Here is a 19,065-nt window from a genome sequence, read left to right on the forward strand (position 1 = left end):
GGGAGGGAAAACCGCCTCCGAGAAAGAGGAAAAACTCCTGAGCTTTGGAGGTCTTGAACTTTATATTCTCTCCCGTGATCCCATGCTCCTTTGCTCCTGCCCAATCAAATTAAAGTGTTTTAGCAGGGAGCCATTCCCACCGTTCCCCTACCTGCCTACACTACCTTCCCCCTTTTGCTCTCAGCTTGAGCACGGTCACTAGACTACCGGCACCTTCACCTTTGTTATAGCCGCCCATCAAGACAAGACTTCGGGCTCTACCATGCAGAAAAAGAGAAAGCACAGCTAGGGTTACCATATGGCTCCAGAAAAAGGAGGACGGATGGAGACATCCAGGTTTTACTTCTGTCGCATTCAGTGGATGTAAAACCTGGATGCCTCAATCCATCCGCTTTTTTCTGGAGCCATGTGGTAACCCTACTCAGCAACCAAGTAAAGAACTCACTTTTCAGCCCTTGATGGTTCCAACATCATTCATCGGTTACTCAATATTTGGGGTAGAGAATGACAAGGGGACCGTTTACCGCAGTAAACCATGGTCACCGCAGTAAATCCGCAGGAATGGGGACATTTGCAACTGGTTTACCACAGGAATGGGTACAAGACCTTTCACCGCCCCGTTGGAGCGGTGAAAAGTCTTACTCCTGTGGTAAAAAGAATTGCGCCCGTGTCAGACTCGGCATCTCCTCCCCAGTTCCTCTTGCGCCTATTTTACCTTCAGGAGCCAGCCAAGCCACGATGAAGACAGAAGGAACCTAAAACCAAAGCCTAAGACCAATTTGATTTGAAGAATAAAATTACCAGACAACAAAATGAAGAAAAATAAATAAATTTATTTTATATTTTGTGATTAGAATATTTCAGATTTAAAATATTTATCCTGTTAGAGCTGGTATTAGACATAACTGGGGACCGCAAAGTCCAGACTGTGCTTCTTTAGCTTCCAGCTGGCTTAGGTCTCTCTCTCTGACTAGGGGGCAGTTGCCCTAGTTGCACTCCCCTAACACTATTCCTGCCAAGTGTGACTGAAGTATTCTGTTAGCTTGATTTCTCTATGTAGCATTCTGTAGTAATTTGGTTTGTTCAGTTTTCACAGTAGTGGAGGTGATATTTGTGAAAGGGAGGGGAGACAGGGCTTTTGTTGAACCTTGCTCGGTATTATTTGTGTTTATAAAATGACAATTATACAGAATATTGTCTCTTTTTATACTTTAATAAAATAAGTTCAGTATAGAATCATAACTATTCGAGGCTTGTGCGGGTGGGATCTGACAGTTTGCAGGGTAGGGACAGAGACTGAGCTCGCGGGGACGGGGATGAGCTCAAGGGGATGGGGCGGGAATAGTGATAAATTTTTTTCCCTATGTCATTCTCTAATTTGAGGTGCTCAAGCACCCACAGAGGAGGCTGCTGTGGCTGAAGCCATACTTTGACGCCGATGTGGTGTACTGCGGTCTTTTGTTATCCTGGCCCAGGCTGACATCCCTGCTGAGGGTTTGGGGAGGTAGAGGATTCAGGGGGGAAAAGAAGTCATCAGCTGCACACACTGCATATCTGCTCTTACACCAGCTGGGATTATTTTCACACATCTTCTCTGACTCTGCATGAAATTTGTACCTAGTCATCTTTATTCTCTGTCTAACTCAGGGGTGTCAAGGAGGGACTTTGAGATCCCTGCATTAAAGCATCTTAATAGAGAGCAGACAGATGTGATAAACCAGGGGTCTCAAAGTTCCTCCTCGAGGGCCACAATCCAGTCGGGTTGTCAGGATTTCCCCAATGAATATGCATGAGATCTATATGCATGCACTGCTTTCATTGTATACTAATAGATCTCATGCATATTCATTGGGGAAATCCTGAAAACCCGACTGGATTCCGGCCCTCGAGGACCGGAGTTGCCCATCCCTGACATAGACACTCTAATCCAGGGATCTCAAAGTCCCTCCTCGAGGGCCACAATCCAGTCGGGTTGTCAGGATTTCCCCAATGAATATGCATGAGATCTATATGCATGCACTGCTTTCATTGTATACTAATAGATCTCATGCATATTCATTGGGGAAATCCTGAAAACCCAACTGGATTGCGGCCCTCGAGGAGGGACTCTGACACCCCTGGTCTAACTGCAGTGCCATTAGTTTATCACATCTGTCTGCTTTCTATTAAGATGCTTTAATGCAGGGATCTCAAAGTCCCTCCTTGAGGGCCGCAATCCAGTCGGGTTTTCAGGATTTTCCCAATGTATATGCATTGAAAGCAGTGCATGCACATAGATCTCATGCCTATTCATTGGGGAAATCCTGAAAACCCGACTGGATTGTGGCCCTCAAGGAGGGACTTTGAGATCCCTGATATAGAACATGTAAGAGACGTAACCTGTACATCAGGAGTCCCAAAAGTCCCTCCTTGAGGACTGAATCCAGTCAGGTGTTCAGGATTTCCCCAATGAATAGGCATGAGATCTATTAGCATACAATGAAAGCAGTGCATGCAAATAGAGCTCATGCATGTTCATTGGGAAAATCCTGAAAACCTGACTGGATTGCAGCCCTCAAGGAGGGACTTTGAGATCCCTGCATTAAAGCATCTTAATAGATAGCAGACAGATGTGATAAACTAATGGCACTGCAGTTAGACCAGGGGTGTCAGAGTCCCTCCTCGAGGGCCGCAATCCAGTCGGGTTTTCAGGATTTCCCCAATGAATATGCATGAGATCTATTAGTATACAACGAAAGCAGTGCATGCACATAGATCTCATGCATGTTCATTGGGGAAATCCTGAAAACCCGACTGGATTGCGGCCCTCAAGGAGGGACTTTGAGATCCCTGATATAGAACATGTAAGAGACGTAACCTATACATCAGGAGTCCCAAAAGTCCCTCCTTGAGGACTGAATCCAGTCAGGTGTTCAGGATTTCCCCAATGAATAGGCATGAGATTTATTAGCATACAATGAAAGCAGTGCATGCAAATAGAGCTCATGCATGTTCATTGGGAAAATCCTGAAAACCTGACTGGATTGCAGCCCTCAAGGAGGGACTTTGAGATCCCTGCATTAAAGCATCTTAATAGATAGCAGACAGATGTGATAAACTAATGGCACTGCAGTTAGACCAGGGGTGTCAGAGTCCCTCCTCGAGGGCCGCAATCCAGTCAGGGTTTTCAGGATTTCCCCAATGAATATGCATGAGATCTATTAGTATACAACGAAAGCAGTGCATGCACATAGATCTCATGCATGTTCATTGGGGAAATCCTGAAAACCCGACTGGATTGCGGCCCTCAAGGAGGGACTTTGAGATCCCTGATATAGAACATGTAAGAGACGTAACCTATACATCAGGAGTCCCAAAAGTCCCTCCTTGAGGACTTAATCCAGTCAGGTGTTCAGGATTTCCCCAATGAATATGCATGAGATCTATTAGCATACAATGAAAGCAGTGCATGCAAATAGAGCTCATGCATGTTCATTGGGAAAATCCTGAAAACCTGACTGGATTGCAGCCCTCAAGGAGGGACTTTGAGATTCCTGCATTAAAGCATCTTAATAGATAGCAGACAGATGTGATAAACTAATGGCACTGCAGTTAGACCAGGGGTGTCAGAGTCCCTCCTCGAGGGCCGCAATCCAGTCGGGTTTTCAGGATTTCCCCAATGAATATGCATGAGATCTATTAGTATACAACGAAAGCAGTGCATGCACATAGATCTCATGCATGTTCATTGGGGAAATCCTGAAAACCCGACTGGATTGCGGCCCTCAAGGAGGGACTTTGAGATCCCTGATATAGAACATGTAAGAGACGTAACCTATACATCAGGAGTCCTTGAGGACTTAATCCAGTCAGGTTTTCAGGATTTCCCCAATGAATATGCATGAGATCTATTAGCATACAATGAAAGCAGTGCATGCAAATAGAGCTCATGCATGTTCATTGGGAAAATCCTGAAAACCTGACTGGATTGCAGCCCTCAAGGAAGGACTTTGAGACCCCCTGCTTTAATGTGTCTTGTGTTGCCACTGGTGTCCTGTTATTCGAACAGTTGCTTATCCCCGGAAAGGGTGGAGCGAAATGCCAAGTAAGGCATAGGGTTCAGGGGGATCCAGGCACGGCGCTGCAGAGCGGCGCCAATGTGGGCGAGCGGCCGCCAGGTGGCGCTGTGCCTCTCCCGACCCAGACTCCCTCCGCCCCCTCTCAGCCCGGATCCCGAGCGCACGGCTCACTCTGCCCTGCAGCTCGCCCACAAGCAGCGGTACCGAGCGACGAGGCCGGACAACTTGCCGTCGCCTGGTCCGGACGTGCTGGCCATCGAGACCTCGCAAGCCGGGGATCGGGGGCTCCCTGAGCGGAGAAGTTTGGCAGCGGGGCGTCGCGACCCCCCCTCAGTTGCCCCCTCGCTCGCTTTGGACCATGCTGGAGCCGAACCGCTGGACGCTGGCCCTTTGGATCGCGCTTCGCCTGACGCTGCTGCTTCCTGCCCGGGCTCAAGGTCGGTGCGATTTCTGGGCTTTGGGGCAGAATGAAGTTGATGCATTGGGGCAATGAAGTGATGCTTTGGGGGAGCCTAAAACTCCCCCCCTTGGGTCGGAGCAAAAGAAAGAGAGAAAAAAGGAGAAGGGAATCTTTTTTTTCTCTCTCTCTCCATAAATATTGACATTTTGAAGAAAAATATCAACACAATATTAGAATGAGGTGTATGTGGGGGGTGGGGGGGGGGGGAGAAGTGAATCTTGAAAGCAAAGGGGGTGAGTTCCTCTTTGCAAGTGCAGCTGTACTTTTCATGCCCGGGTCTGCAGACTGCATCGGGGGGGAGGGGGGGGGGACCGCTTGCAGACTGTACATTGCTCGCTCAGAAATGGCTCACGGGGGCATGCACGCTTTAAGAGATCCAGTTCAGTTGTTGCAATCTGCCTGGGGTCCCTCTCACTTCTTTCATACACCAGCAGCCTTTCATTCAACAGATTTCCTAGGCAGCCTCTTCTCCCTGACAGAAGTCTTGGATAGGATGCAGAAAGCTGGACCACCACTGCTTTTGGGTTTCCTAAATTGGGCTCGGGGAGTAGATGGTTTCTGTTCCCAATCCCGACCAAAAACCAGGGAAGGAGATCAAAGGAAGGAGGGAAAGTGAGGTGATGAAAGGATTAGACCAGAGGGGGGGGGGGGGGTTAAGTGGCTGCAGAGCCGGGGCTAGTGCCCCATTTCAAAGGAGTTCTTCCAGGTACCTGATATCTTTCTTAACTGTGATTGTCTCAAATGTACTTTTCACATGGCTGATTCCTTGAAGGCAAACTATGTCCTGACCTCCCCCCCCCCCCCCCTCTGGGAGGGAGAGCCACCAGAACCCCCAGAAGAGTGGAACAGACAGGGCTGTTTGGGACACGTCTTGTCCATGTGGTTGGAGCTGGGAGAGCTGCCCGTGAAAATGACGAATTCTCCTCCAAGGGGAAAACATTTCAGTTTGTAAATCACTGTCTAGGCGACCTGCCCACTAGTTGGCACTTCAGCTCGGGGGTTTCTTCAGGCTGAGAGCTCGGCACCGATGGACGAGCTAAAGTTGCGCTATGTTATATCCCACTGAATCCTCGTTAATTAGAGTTCTGGGTGGATTGCAGGCAACATAACCGAACATTTTATTTGCCTACCGCAATACACCGCGAAGTTCGATGTGGTTAACAGGAGATGAAAAAATTAATCATACGTAAGAAGTGAGGATACAATTATTACAAGTAACGTAGGAGTAGAAATAAGAGGACCATTGTAAGGTTGGTCAGATACAATAGAAGAAAATCGAAGGAGAAGCAAACAGAGGTAGAGTCTCAGTACAGATATAGAGACGGAGACCCGAAAAGGAGGGGGAAGGGGAGGTTGTAAGAGTAGTGGCATAGCGTTACATAGAATTTTGTATAGAGTCAAATATGTTACGTGCTACATAATATTATCAAATTGTTTATATAAACACTAGTATTTTAGCCCGTTACATTAACGGGTGCTAGAATATATGTCTGTCTGTCTTTATTTCTGTCTCTCTCTCTGTCCCGCTGTCTTTCTTTCTGTCTGTCTCTCTCCCTGGCCCCCTTTGTCTGTCTGTCTTTCTGTGTCTTTCCCTGTCCCTGTGTCTTTCTTCTTTTCTTTCTGTCTCCCTTCCTCCCGCTGGTGCTAGAATATATGTCTGTCTTTCTTTCTGTTTCTCTCCCTACCCCTGTCTTTTTTTTTCTGTCTCTCTTCCTCCCGCTGTCTTTCTGTCTCTCTCCCTCCCTGGCCCCCTTTGTCTGTCTGTCTTTCTGTCTCTCTCCCTGCCCCTGTGTCTTTCTTCCTATCTCCTTCCCTACTTCCCTGTGCAGTAGCCGTAGCATTCCCTCTCCCTCCATTTCCCTGTGCATCATCATTTTTTCCCTCAGTCTAGCTTCTCCTGCGTCTCCTACACTCACTACTTTAAACTTCAGCCCGGCCTGTAGGTCAGGGGTTTCTCGGGCTGACCGCCACCCGCTGCTGGTGGCTCTGTGCTCGGCCGCCACGGCCTGCAGCCACCGACAGCCACCGGGGCTGACATCCGCCTCGGGGGAAGAGAGAGAGATTCACGCGCATGCGCACTCCTACCTGCGGTGCCCTACAGCACACAGAAAATGGGAGCACGCAGGTGGGAGTGCGCAAGCGCAGCTTAGGGTTTTATTATATTAGATTACATTACATTAGTGACTTCTATTCCGCTCGTACCTTGCAGTTCTAGGCGGATTACAAAAGAAGATAACTGGACATTTCCAGGAGAATTGCTATTATTAGTCTGGGTTTCTTTGGACCCCTGGTAGAGATTTCTTAAAGTCCCAGTGACGCCCCTTACTGGCCGGGTTTATTTGGTGACTGGGCTAATGTGTCCTCTCTATGTCTGTAGGGGGGGTATTTGGTAAAATGTTTCTGGGTGAAGCCTGTTGCATATGTGTGAAAGGGTTTTAATACAATTGAAGGAGGGGGTGGCATGCGGGTGTAGAAAGCGAGTGCGTGGAAAGAGCTGCTGAGAGTTCATCTGCGCTTAGACGGCGTAGGGGCGACGTGTGTGTGTGGAGTAGACGGGGAGTTGTGATGGCCGGGTGTGTTTTATAAAATGCACAGATATGTGGCGTTCACATGCTTTTTATAACTGGCTCAGGGCAGGAACAAATTTGTGGCTATTTGTTCAGTAATTGGCCTCTGTCTCATATAAATATCCTGTTATGAAATTATTTCCTCAGTGTCTAGACCAGGGATCTCAAAGTCTCTCCTTGAGGCCGCAATCCAGTCGGGTTTTCAGGATTTCCCCAATGAATATGCATGAGATCTATGTGTATGCACTGCTTTCAATGCATATTCATTGGGGAAATCCTGAAAACCCGACTGGATTGCGACCCTCCAGCAGGGACTTTGAGATCCCTGGTCTAGACCCTGAGAAGTCTTTTACGTATTTAGTTTAAATGGTCCTTTTTCTTCGCTATTTCTGGGCCAGAAACCCAGAGCCCTGTCCAGTAGTGTGCTTAGGTTCCATCAAAGCTCACTCCAGCCCATCTTAACCATCGAAACCCACCCCAGCCCGTCCTCAACTGAATGTCCATATACGGGACACAGGCCGTGCAAGCCTGCCCAGTCCTGGCCTTAGCTCCTTCAATGTATACCCATTATTTTCTGATTCGAGATCCTCTGTGTTCATCTGCGTCCTTTCCCTGTCTTTTTCATCTGTGGTCCTTCGAAAGACTCCTCCTCTGCTTGTGTAGTCGTTTTCCGAGGTGCAAAGCTCCTGCTCTGGTGGCAGTGAATGATTTTGTTCTGAAAAACAATTACTGGGCTCACATCTTCCTCCTCCTCTGGCCTCCGAGAGATCTATGTACACCGTTTCTGTCGGTTCACAGACGGCAGCGTAATTAGAAAAGCCAAAGAAGCCCAGGGCCCGCTGCTCAAAAGTCCCCGTTAGAATCCTGCGAGCTGTTGTAGTGCGATGCTCAAAAAAGTCCATCCGATCAGTCGCTGGAGAAGGTGACTGGCACGTCCGCAGAACACTTCCTGGAAAGAGGCGTACGCGTGTGCGTGCGCCAGGAAAAGCTATGTCAGGTGTGCCTTATTGCATAATAGGCGCGTGTCATAAGCGCCATTGTGGGGGGAGGGGGGAGGCAGAGAACTACCAACAGACCATGCAGATTAGTTGTTCTGGGCATCCACTCCATGCAGTTGGCAGCCCCAGACTTGCCAGTAAATGGTTTTTATGAAGTGCTTTTAACATGCATATAGCAAGCTATACATGCTTTTTTTTTTGGTGCCCCCAACCCTGTAAAAGTATGAAGGATGTATGTTTTTTAAACTTTCACCTCTCATGCGATCAGCAGCCCCAGACCTGTCAATATACGCCTTTTAACTCGTGCATTTCAATGCTACTGGCACCTCCAGACCTGCCGGTAATTTCGGAGCATTGAAGGTCATTGTGGGTATCATCTGGCATCCACACACACCTGCTGCCCCAGAGTGGACCCACCCTTGGCACGCTAGAGCTTAGGGAATGCTGTACGTTGGACTCCTTCCTGTCACGTTTAGGGACAAATATTTAAAGTCCTAAATGTGCACCCTACATGTCAGCCTGTGTTATTAGACTGCCTAAAAGAGATGCCCTGTTTGCCGGGTACAGAATCAGATAGGAATCCAATTTTTGGCCGGTTTTTTTTTTTCTTATCTTGCTTTTGGTGTGAAATGGGTCGGTTCCTGTACAGTTGTGTTTGTGTGTTGTTTTTTTAAAAAAATTCACTGTGGCCCTAATTGTGTCAGTTTTGTTCTCATGTTTCCGGCTCAGGATAGGGATAAAACTGCTCCCTCCACATAGAACCCCCCCCACCCAACCCCTCCATGTTAGAAATTTGCCAGGATGATCAGGGGGAATGGAACGATGCATTTCCTATCAGAGTTCCCCGCGCTCGAACAGATGAGAAACGATGCAGTGATTCAGCCGCCCCGAGGAAGGTTGCTCCTTGCCAGGAACACGGTGTATTACAGAAAGAGATCGCTCCACATTTGGGAGAAGGGTCTGGATGTGGGGTCCAGGCCCTCTTCCACCCTGCGCCACCTTTAATGCGGCATCTCCCGCAGGCCCTGGTCAAACCGCCCTCTCTCTGTGTTCCACTTTCTTGGACCAGATTGGAAAGCAGGGCTTTTATTTGTCTTGCACTGACTTTTTCGATTAGAAAACCAATCAATAACGTTATTTTGCAACGCCCCGCGTGGGATGCCAAAGCACCTGTAGGAAAGAAAAGTGTCGCCCTCCCGCTGTATGAGCCATCTTTCCCTTTCCTGATCAACGGGTGCAGTGATTTTGCAAGCAGAGCTCTGTGACAGCTTTTAAAAAAAAAAAAAAAAAAAAAAAAAGCCGTGAGGAGCTGGGTAAAGATGCTCCCACTCATAGCAGCCAACTTTTCAAAATAATTGGGGGTGCTAAAGGCCGAGGAGTTTGTTCAGTTTGGGGGGGGTGCTCAGGCATCCACAGAGCTGGCTCCTCTGCGCCCACCTGCCAGGGCACTGGAGCGGGCTTGCCGTAACAGCAATAGGATTCTTCCCTGAAGCTCCCAGGGCTTTGAAAGTCTAATATTTGGTCGGCTTCTTTGAACAGCTGCGTTTAAAGTGAGCGGCGGCTTTTTTAACAACCTTGTATCGCACTGCAACACCTGCCTCCCCCTCCTCCTTTTCGCCGCAGACCTGTCAAAGAGAACAATGCAAGAACGGGGGAGATTTACATGAAGAAGGTGGCAGTGTTGTCCAAGCCAGAGCTGCAGAAGGTTATTAGAGTACAGGGCGGCTTGCGAAGGAAGAGGCAAAGGGAGGCAATCGGAAAGCAGATTTGCGTTGAAGCCCCATGAGTTGCTCTCAGGGCGGTGGGAGCTGACAAGGGCCGTGCAGAACCTGTTATTATTCCCTCTGCTTTGTTGGGAGGGAGAGTCGCTAGAAGCCAAGGCGAAGGCTGGAGTTGTAGAAAGACTACCACAGACACATTTATCTTTCTGGAAACCCTGCTGTGGGGGGGGGGGGGAGTGGAGGGGTGACATGCGAGGAGGTGGTGGTGTGTGGCAGGTAGTGTGGAGGATGAGGTCATGAGGAGGTCATGAATCCTCGTACTTACGCTACAGTATTGTATGCCGACCCCTTGTTGGGACAGTGAATCGGGGAAAACCAGAGGGATCCGAAGAATGCCTTTTGTCCTCGTTAAAAATAATCTCCTACCTGTTGGATTGCTGAAAACCTTAGTTTCCATTTTGGGGTTAATTGAAAAGGGTGCCACGGTTTTGTTTTTGAACTCCGCTGCTTGTCCCCCCACTCTTTTTAATTTTAATTAATTAATTAATTTTGCTTAGCAGGTTCAGCTGTAGGTGAGTACGCGCATGTGCCAAAAAAAGAGCAGAATCTCCTGTTGTTCGGTAATGCAAGCAAATTAGCGGGCTACAGTCAGAAGGATTGAAATACGCTCTCCTCTGAGCATAGGGCCAGCCGGCAGGAGAGTCATGTGGAGGCTTCTGAGCAGCTAATCACACGGGCTGCCTTCATGCATTAGGAGAATGACAAGCAGAAAGAGTTCTTTGACTGGTTTTCTGTGATGTGGCATGTTCTAACGAAATATCATTTGAATGGAACGCCTTCGACAAAGAGCAGCCGAGGGATTCTGGACTCCGCTCGCACTCAGAAGCAGGCATGCATGCAGCCATCTCTAAGGAGGATGGCCATATCCGCGCTTTCCCAGATGAGACAGTCAGGATACCCACCGTGAATATTTCCGAAAAAAATTTGCATGTAGTAGAGGCAGTCCAGGCAAACCAATATCGTGCAAATTCACTGGATATCCTGAAAACCTGGCTGGCAAGGGGAGGGCTCCAGGACTGACCTGGGAAAGACGGCAGATGGGCGGAAGGTGCAATGTCGCAGCCCAGTTACAGGTAGAATAATGCAGTGCAGGATCCCGCAAACTTTCTCGAGCCGCGGCAGACTAGACGTAGTGGCCGTGGCTCGAGGCATCCGGAAGTGCGTGGATGTCGTCCGTGATGATGCCATGCGCATGTGTGATGTCATCACAAAGATGTCCGCACATGCACGAAGGCCCTCCAGATTGAGACACCAGTGTGGGGGTGCCAGCAGGGAGAAGGGCCAGAGAGAAGGAGAGGTGCTGGCGTCGGCTAATTCACTACAGGGCGGGCCTCTCACCGTGAGAAGCACATCCTGTAGGCAGTCTGCTGGCACCAGCGCCTCTCCTCCCCCCCACCCCACCAGTATGCCACAGCACACCTGAAATCTGAGGAAGCACATTAGTTTCTGATACACTAATTTTTACTGTGTTACTCCACTTTAAAGGTTTGAAATAGAAAAAGAAGAAAAAGAAAACATAGAAACCTGATGGCAGATAAAGGCAAAATAGCCCATCCACAGCATCCACTATCTCCTCCTCTCCCTATTGGCTAAGGCTCTTTACACCTGCATTGTGAGGTCATAGAGCTTTATGGTTATAGAAACATGATGGCAGATAAAGGCCAAATGGCCCATCCGCAGCATCCACTATCTCCTCCTCTCCCTATTGGCTAAGGCTCTTAACATTTGCATCTCCTCTTCCTATAGGCTAAGGCTCTTTACACCTGCATTGTGAGGTCATAGAGCTTTAGGGTTATAGAAACATGATGGCAGATAAAGACCAAATGGCCTATTCAGAGCATCCACTATCTCCTCCTCTCCCTATTGGCTAAGGCTCTTAACATTTGCATCTCCTCTTCCTATAGGCTAAGGCTCTTTACACCTGCATTGTGAGGTCATAGAGCTTTAGGGTTATAGAAACATGATGGCAGATAAAGGCCAAATGGCCCATCCGCAGCATCCACTATCTCCTCCTCTCCCTATTGGCTAAGGCTCTTAACATTTGCATCTCTTCTTCCTATAGGCTAAGGCTCTTTACACTTGCATTGTGAGGTCATAGAGCTTTATGGTTATAGAAACACAGAAACATGATGGCAGATAAAGGCCAAATGGCTCATCCAGTCTGTCCATCCACAGCCTCCACTATCTCCTAAATTACTACTTGTATTTATAGATCGGGTCATCTTTATAAAATAAAGCTCAACTCGGTTTACAATAAATAAAACAGAAGAATAGAGGAAAAAAAACAAACAATAAACTTAATAACTTACAATTTTGAAAATAGCCAGGTTTTTAGATGTTTACAGAAAGATTGGAGTGAACCTAATTCTCTCAACCATAGATAACATTCCATAATTCAGTTAGTTTAGATGAAAAAGATTTCCCCAGTGCCTATCCCACGTTTTCTGGAATTCAGACAATCTCTGTCTCCACCACCTCTTCCGGGAGACTGTTGCACGCCTCTACCACCATAGAAACATAAAAAGGAGGCGATACCTCCTTTATTGAACTCTCATGATTCATGTTTTGACTAGGGTGCCGATGCTATAAACGTTGCCTAATTGTGCAATTGTTGATCTTTCGCTAGGTGCCTTGTATAGAATCGCAACTAACAGTCCCTAAGCAGTCTTAGTCACTGACGGGCGTTGACACCTTAGGCACCCTCCCATTCATGCCTAAGTTAAGCATGCATTGGCACCTACGCCCATATCCGCCCCTAACATTGCCTATTTTCTGGTAGGTGCCTTGGGGTAGACACTTACCTCTAACTGGTAGGCGCCAACTGAGTTAGGCACCTACCAGCTAATTATTAATTTTTCAATTGTTTTTTTTATGGTGCTTTTCAATTAACGGTGCCAATTAAGTGAAATTGAATCATTAAGGGCTCCTTTTATCAAGGTGCGCTAGCGGGGTTAGCGTGTCGGACATTTCATCACGCGCTAACCCCCGCGGCAAGCCCAAAAACTAACGCCTCGTCAATGGAGGCGTTAGCGACTATCGCGACAGGCGGTTTAACGCGCGGTATTCCGCGCGTTAAACCCCCTACCGCAGCTTGATAAAAGGACCTCTAAGTTAGGCCCCTAGATCGGCTAGGCAGGCCAACCTAGGTGCCTCACTCCAGGCATCGTTTATAGAAGAATCTGGCCTTAGATTTTTAAGAACATTCCGGTTTTTAAATTCAGTTAATCCCTGTTAAATGTTTGTTAAATCAATTTTTACTTTAAATCATTTTTATTGAACATGAAGAAGTACAGTGAGAATTAGATATAAATAATTTCAATTTCAACCACCAGTCTCTCTCCCACCAACCCATTTCCCACCCAATTTCCAGAGCAATAAATATGTAAATATAATAAATAAATGAGAAAATAAATAATGAATATATCTACCTGTATCCTCTTCTAAGATTGCAAAAAAAAAAAATTAAAAATTTTCCTGACAAAACACGACTGCGAGCAACTGGAGTCCATGTTTCTAAAAATGGTTTCCAAATAATAAGCAAATTTCTACCTTGTTTCATATCCCAGTCAGAAACGGACATAGCTTCCACGAGTACTGGACATATAACATTCGTGCTCTCCAATAACCATAATTCGGTGCCTTAGGTCCTGTCCATGAATAAAGAATTACTTTCAACTCTGAAAGAAACACCCTTTAAAAAAAAAAAATCTTTAAGACCCTTAGGTAGTGGTAAGCCAAACTAAGCTGTAACTATTAATTTTTTCAATTTTTAATGATGTGCTCAGACCCACAACCTCGAAATTAAAGTGAAATACAAGGTTCACAAGCACGGATGGTCGCGGGACCATCATGGCACCATCTGGTCCCTCCGCATCAACTTTCAAGGTTGTAACATTCCCGTTTCTTATTTTTCAGCATAAACTGTGCTACTTACTGTGAGGCGGTTTCTGCCGTGTCTCCGGACACTGATTCAGTATATTACTGTTTGCTGCTCTTTTCGAGTCGGCCCCCCGACTCAAGTTTCGCCGTCTTACTGCTTTCCTTAGGAGGAGAAGCTTAGATTTTTAAGGCCAAAACATTCTTCTCAAGGTCAGAAAGAATAATTTAGTGAGAGAAGACAAATAAGCTGGCAAAGTGGTAAAGCCAGGCTTCATACCCTGGAATTCAGACTCCCTGGTCTCTCGGTTGTAGTTCTAGTCACATCACTCCTCACTTGCCTCTTTCTTTCTTACTTACAAGACGATTCTCAAGACAAGGCCAATTAACGCGGGAATAGCACGCATATAAATCTGTGCAGAATGCTCGGAGAGCTTTGACACAGGAAACAATGTGCATGGCAGAGATGGCCGCAAATTGTATTCAAATGTAGTCAAATGTATGCTAATGATGTAGTTTGCAATGCCTTCTCGATGCTGAGTACAGTGCACAAAGAAACCTGGAAAATACAAGTCATCCCCGATGTTCATGGGGTTCCGTTCCAGAATGTTGGAAAAACGCGAATATGGTTTATAGCAGGGGAGACAGAAGAGGGCAGCCGGAGCGCCGGCGAGTGAAGGAAATCACTCGCGATATGCTCCGACCGTCTCTTCCTATACTAAAGTCGGGCCTGACCCATTGGGAGCTGCTTTGACACGCAGCTCCTGATTGGTGAGGCCCGACTTTAGTACAGGAAGAGTCGGTCGGAGCATACCGCGAGCGATTTCCTTCACTCGCTGGCGCTCCGGCTGCCCTCTCCTGCCTGGTCATTCACGGTCGGAAAATACCGCGAATGACCGGGGCCGCGAATCGCGGACCGCGAATGACAACTTGGAGCTGCTGGTGGAAGGTTTGAAGAGAAGATTTATTTTAATTTCCAGTTTAAAATCTGCTGGGTTTGATTTCGTTCTAGAAGGAAGCCCAAGCAAGCCTGTAAGCGCCGATACTGAGAGAGAAATATGCGCGTATCCAGGCTAGGGTTACCAGACGTCCGGGAAAACCCGGACATGTCCTCGTTTTAGAGGACTGTCCAGGTGCCCGGACGGACTTTCCAAAACTCGGCAGATTGTCCGGATTTTGGAAAGTCCAGACGAGCTCCGGCTACATCAGAGCATGCGCAGATGATATCACTCACATCAGCGCATGCTCCAGGCCTTCCGGGCGCAGCCGGAGCTTGTCGGGGAAGAAGAGAGGAGGTCTGCGGGGGCGGGACTGGAGGCTGAACTGAGGCGGAAGAGGGTGGAGCTGAAGGCAGAACAGGGCATGGCTAGAAGCAGAACAGGGCAGGGCCATGTGTCGGGGGGGGGGGGGGGTGGTATTGCGGCTTGAAATGTGGTAACCTTAGTCCAGGCAAATCCGAAAGTGAAAGCACACATTGGCGCCTTAACTATAAGCCTTCCATATAAATTGAAAAGCTGATATTTTAACGGCACAGAAGAGTAGCACTGATGCGTGCTGCACATTTGGTTTTGCTTGGCGCACGCGCACAAGAGCTACAGAAACCCTGAAACTTCTGCGCTTGGCCCAAGCACATTCCTCCCCTTTGCTTTCATTTTTCAGTGCACATGGAATTTGACTAGAAGCTCTCTTGAATATTGCAGAGCAATTTTTCTTGGCGGACGGGGCGGTGTGGAGGTGTGTGCTGTCGCCTGTACCTCGGCAGTTCTAAAAATCTGCCTGTGAATTAGAACATAAGAATTGCCGCTGCTGAGTCAGACCAGTGGTCCATCGCGCCCAGCAGCCCGCTCACGCGGCGGCCCTCTGGTCAAAGACCAGCGCCCTAACTGAGACTAGCCCTACCTGCGTACGTTCTGGTTCAGCAGGAACTTATCTAACTTTGTCTTGAATCCCTGGAGGGTGATTCCCCCTATAACAGCCTCCGGAAGAGAGTTCCAGTTTTCTACCACTCTCTGGGTGAAGAAGAACTTCCGTACATTCATACGGAATCGATCCCCTTTCAACTTTAGAAAGTGCCCTCTCGTTCTCTCTACCTTGGAGAGGGTGAACAACATCTGCGTCTCTACGTCTGCCCCTAACAGTCCCTCATGCTCCTCTCTTTTCTCCAGTTTTCAGTTCCCTCCCTCCCCCCCCCATCACTTCTCCTTTGTTTCTCTCCCTCCTGTGGAGAAGATTCCCGCTCCTTCCTGTCTTCCCTTGAGTGATGAAGCAGTTTTCTGGGCTGCTGGTGTTGGCAAGTGTGACATTTCTTCTCTGGCGCTGTACTTTTCTGTCCTCAGGGGTTTTGCGGAAGGAGCCTTTGCTGCAGCCTTTCAAACCTTTTGTGTGCTCAGCACTGGAACAATTTGTAAGGGGCAGAACTGACATTTTTTCCCCTATATATATATATGAACCGAAATGTAATGGCGGAATAGAAATCTGTAATGTAATGTAATATATACATACACATTTTTAAAATGTTTTGTTTTCATTTTAAACAAAACCTTTTCCTGCTTATATTTGACTTTTCATGTGAAGATAATAGGGGCTGGGGGGGGAGGGGGGGAAGATTAATGGTAGTGTCCCGCAAACTTTTTGTAGTTGCGGCAAACTAAACGTGGGGGCCGCGGCTGCAGGGCATGCGTACATGCGCGGCCGTTGAGGTGATGATGTCACGTGCATGTGTGAGGTCTTCATTTTGACGCCTGCGCATGCGTGGAGGCCCTGCAGCCGCGGCCCTGAGTCTGTTATCACTGTGCCGGTGTGGGGTGCTGATGAAGGAGAGGCGCCGGATGACTGACCACAGGACGTGCCTTCACCGCGAACGGCATGTCCTTTAAGCAATCAGCCAGCGTCTGTGCTCCTCCTCCTCACCGGCGTCTTGTGTCACACCCGGAATCTCGCTGCAGCACCCCCTCCCCCCTCTTTTACTGAGGCGCTAGCCGATTTAGCGCATTCTAAATGCTAACGCGCCCATATCGTTAGCGCGCCTTAGTATAAGGACCCCCACAGTTTGCGATACGCCGTCCTAAGGAGATTTGGGCATGCGATTCTGGTGAAGAACAAAGCCCCTAGGCTAGGAAAACCTGGGCCACAGCTGGCATTCCCACGTGCTCTTGTTTTTCTTCCCCAGCCCCTCCATGCCTTGGGTGCAGTTTTTCCTGCTTCCTTTGAGGGACAAGGGGTAAGAAAGTCATTAAGCATGGGGCGGCAGGAAAATCAATTCAGCATTAGCACTTGCAACACTCGTCTGGTTGTTTCTATCGGGAACTCAAAGAGCATTCGGAAAATACAATTCTCCAGTATTATTCTGAAGGGTGTTGTTGATTCCTTCTCCCCAAAATGAGATTTCTTTTTAAAGAATGTGTGCAAATAAGGGGGAAATAAATAGGACCAGATTTTTCGAGAGTTCCTAGCTTCCACCTCTGGGACGGCAGTAAAAAGCGCTTGTTTCCCCCCATCTCCATGGCCTGTGTTTTCTGCACCGTGCGTCACCGATTAAGGCTTGATGTTAAGATCAATCACCCGGCTTCATTGACGGTTCATTTTCCTCTCACCAGGAGAGCGGCTGCACAGCCAACTGGTGAAGCACCAACTGTTGGAATGGAAATATCTCGCAGCGTTCGCTCTGAGCCCTCCCGGTCCCAGCCTGGCTCGCTGTGTTTTTAGTTGTCTTTTCGCCTGTTTTTCTTTGACAGCTGAACATGTTCCAGGGCTTGTTGGAAGATGAGGTCCTCCGTCAGGCCAGCTACAGCACAGTGCAAAAAATGACAACCGAGGGGGAGGGGGGGAACCAGAGGAGGGACAAAGGGAGGAATGGAGAAATGAATGGAAGGGAAAAAGAGGAGAGGGAAGGGCAAAGAAAAGGACAGATAATAGATGAGTGGGGAAGACAGAAAAGTGTGGGAATGGATGAAAATGAAGAGAGGGCAGATGAGAAGGAAGTGAGGGATGTGAGAGGGGATTTAAGGAGAAGAGGATGATTACATGCATGTGTGAAAGGAAGGAAGGGGAGATTGGAAAAGTGTGTATGGGGGGGAGGAGAAGAGTGACTAAAATGGTTAAGGGGTTGGAGGAGTTGCCATACAGTGAAAGATTAGAGAAACTGGGCCTCTTCTCCCTAGAAAAGAAGAGACTAAGAGGGGACATGATCGAAACATTTAAGGTACTGAAAGGGATAGACTTAGTAGATAAGGACAGGTTGTTTACCTTCTCCAAGGTAGGGAGAACGAGAGGGCACTCTCTAAAGTTAAAAGGGGATAGATTCTGTACGAACGTAAGGAAGTTGTTCTTCACCCAGAGAGTGGTAGAAATCTGGAACGCTCTTCCAGAGGCTGTTATAGGGGAAAACACCCTCCAGGGATTCAAATAGGGGGAAACACCCTCCAGGGATTCAAGACAAAGTTGGACAAGTTCCTGCTGAATCAGAACGTATGCAGGTAAGGCTAGACTCAGTTAGGGCACTGGGCCCTAACTGACCAAAGGGCTGCCACGGGAGTGGACTGCTGGGCACGACGGACCACCGGTCTGACCCAGCAGCGGCAATTCTTATGTTCTTATGACAGAGAAGAAGCGGGACCTGGGAATGAGATCAGTAAAAGAAGAAAGGGGCAGATGAGTGAGAGAAATGGAAAGCATATGGCTGCAGGTGGCATCTGGCACTTCCAGCCACAACTTACCCTCCCTTTATGTGGAGTAGTATCACTAGGGTTACCAGATTTTCCCAGACGGCATCCGTGCATGTGCGGACACGATGCAAGGACGTCACGTGCGCATGTGCGTCCGCGCATGCACGGATGCCCCTTCCCGACGCGATTTTGATGGGAAGCTTTTGAAACTGCTAGGTTTTGGAAATCCTTCTGGGCACCTGGACAATCCTCTGAAAAGAGGACATGTCCGAGTTTTCACGGATGTCTGGTAACCCTACTCTGTAGCCCCCCTCCCCCCATCTCCACGTCTTCATCCCTTTCTAATTCCCTTTAAGAGCAAAGTATATTGATTCACCCTTTGTCCTGTGTGTCTGTCATAATTAGATTGTAAGTTCTTTAGAGCAGGGACCATCTCTTGCGTGTTTAATGTACCGCGCTGGCATCTGGCAGCGATATAGAAATAAGTACAGTGTTGGAAGTGACTGTTTGGTTTAGGCGCTAGTCAACTGGCTCAAACTAAAATGCCTCCCTTAGCCAGAGAGAGGCGATATGGGGCACATGGGCGCTTCAGGTTCTCCCATGATAAAGTCTCCTAAACCTGCTGTGATCCTGACACCACGGAGATGTTGTTATTAATTAG

At 48.0% G+C, this 19,065-nt stretch overlaps 1 protein-coding gene across 5 annotated transcripts in view; it reads left to right on the forward strand.

Moving 5' to 3' along the window:
* Positions 1 to 4,176: 4,176 nt before the first annotated feature.
* SDK2 (sidekick cell adhesion molecule 2) overlaps positions 4,177 to 19,065 on the forward strand; it is a 635,450-nt gene continuing 620,561 nt past the window's right edge. For 2 of the 5 annotated variants that reach the window (XM_033961161.1, XM_033961163.1), the window contains exon 1: positions 4,178 to 4,495. In XM_033961161.1, coding sequence (XP_033817052.1) covers positions 4,417 to 4,495 — 79 coding nt within the window. In that variant the 5' untranslated portion in view covers positions 4,178 to 4,416. Of the gene's footprint in view, positions 4,496 to 19,065 lie in introns of all 5 variants that reach the window. The other 3 variants (XM_033961162.1, XM_033961164.1, XM_033961165.1) reach the window with 2 other exon arrangements.

Source organism: Geotrypetes seraphini, chromosome 10 (genome assembly GCF_902459505.1).
Source record: "Geotrypetes seraphini chromosome 10, aGeoSer1.1, whole genome shotgun sequence".
NCBI classification, from domain to species: domain Eukaryota; kingdom Metazoa; phylum Chordata; class Amphibia; order Gymnophiona; family Dermophiidae; genus Geotrypetes; species Geotrypetes seraphini.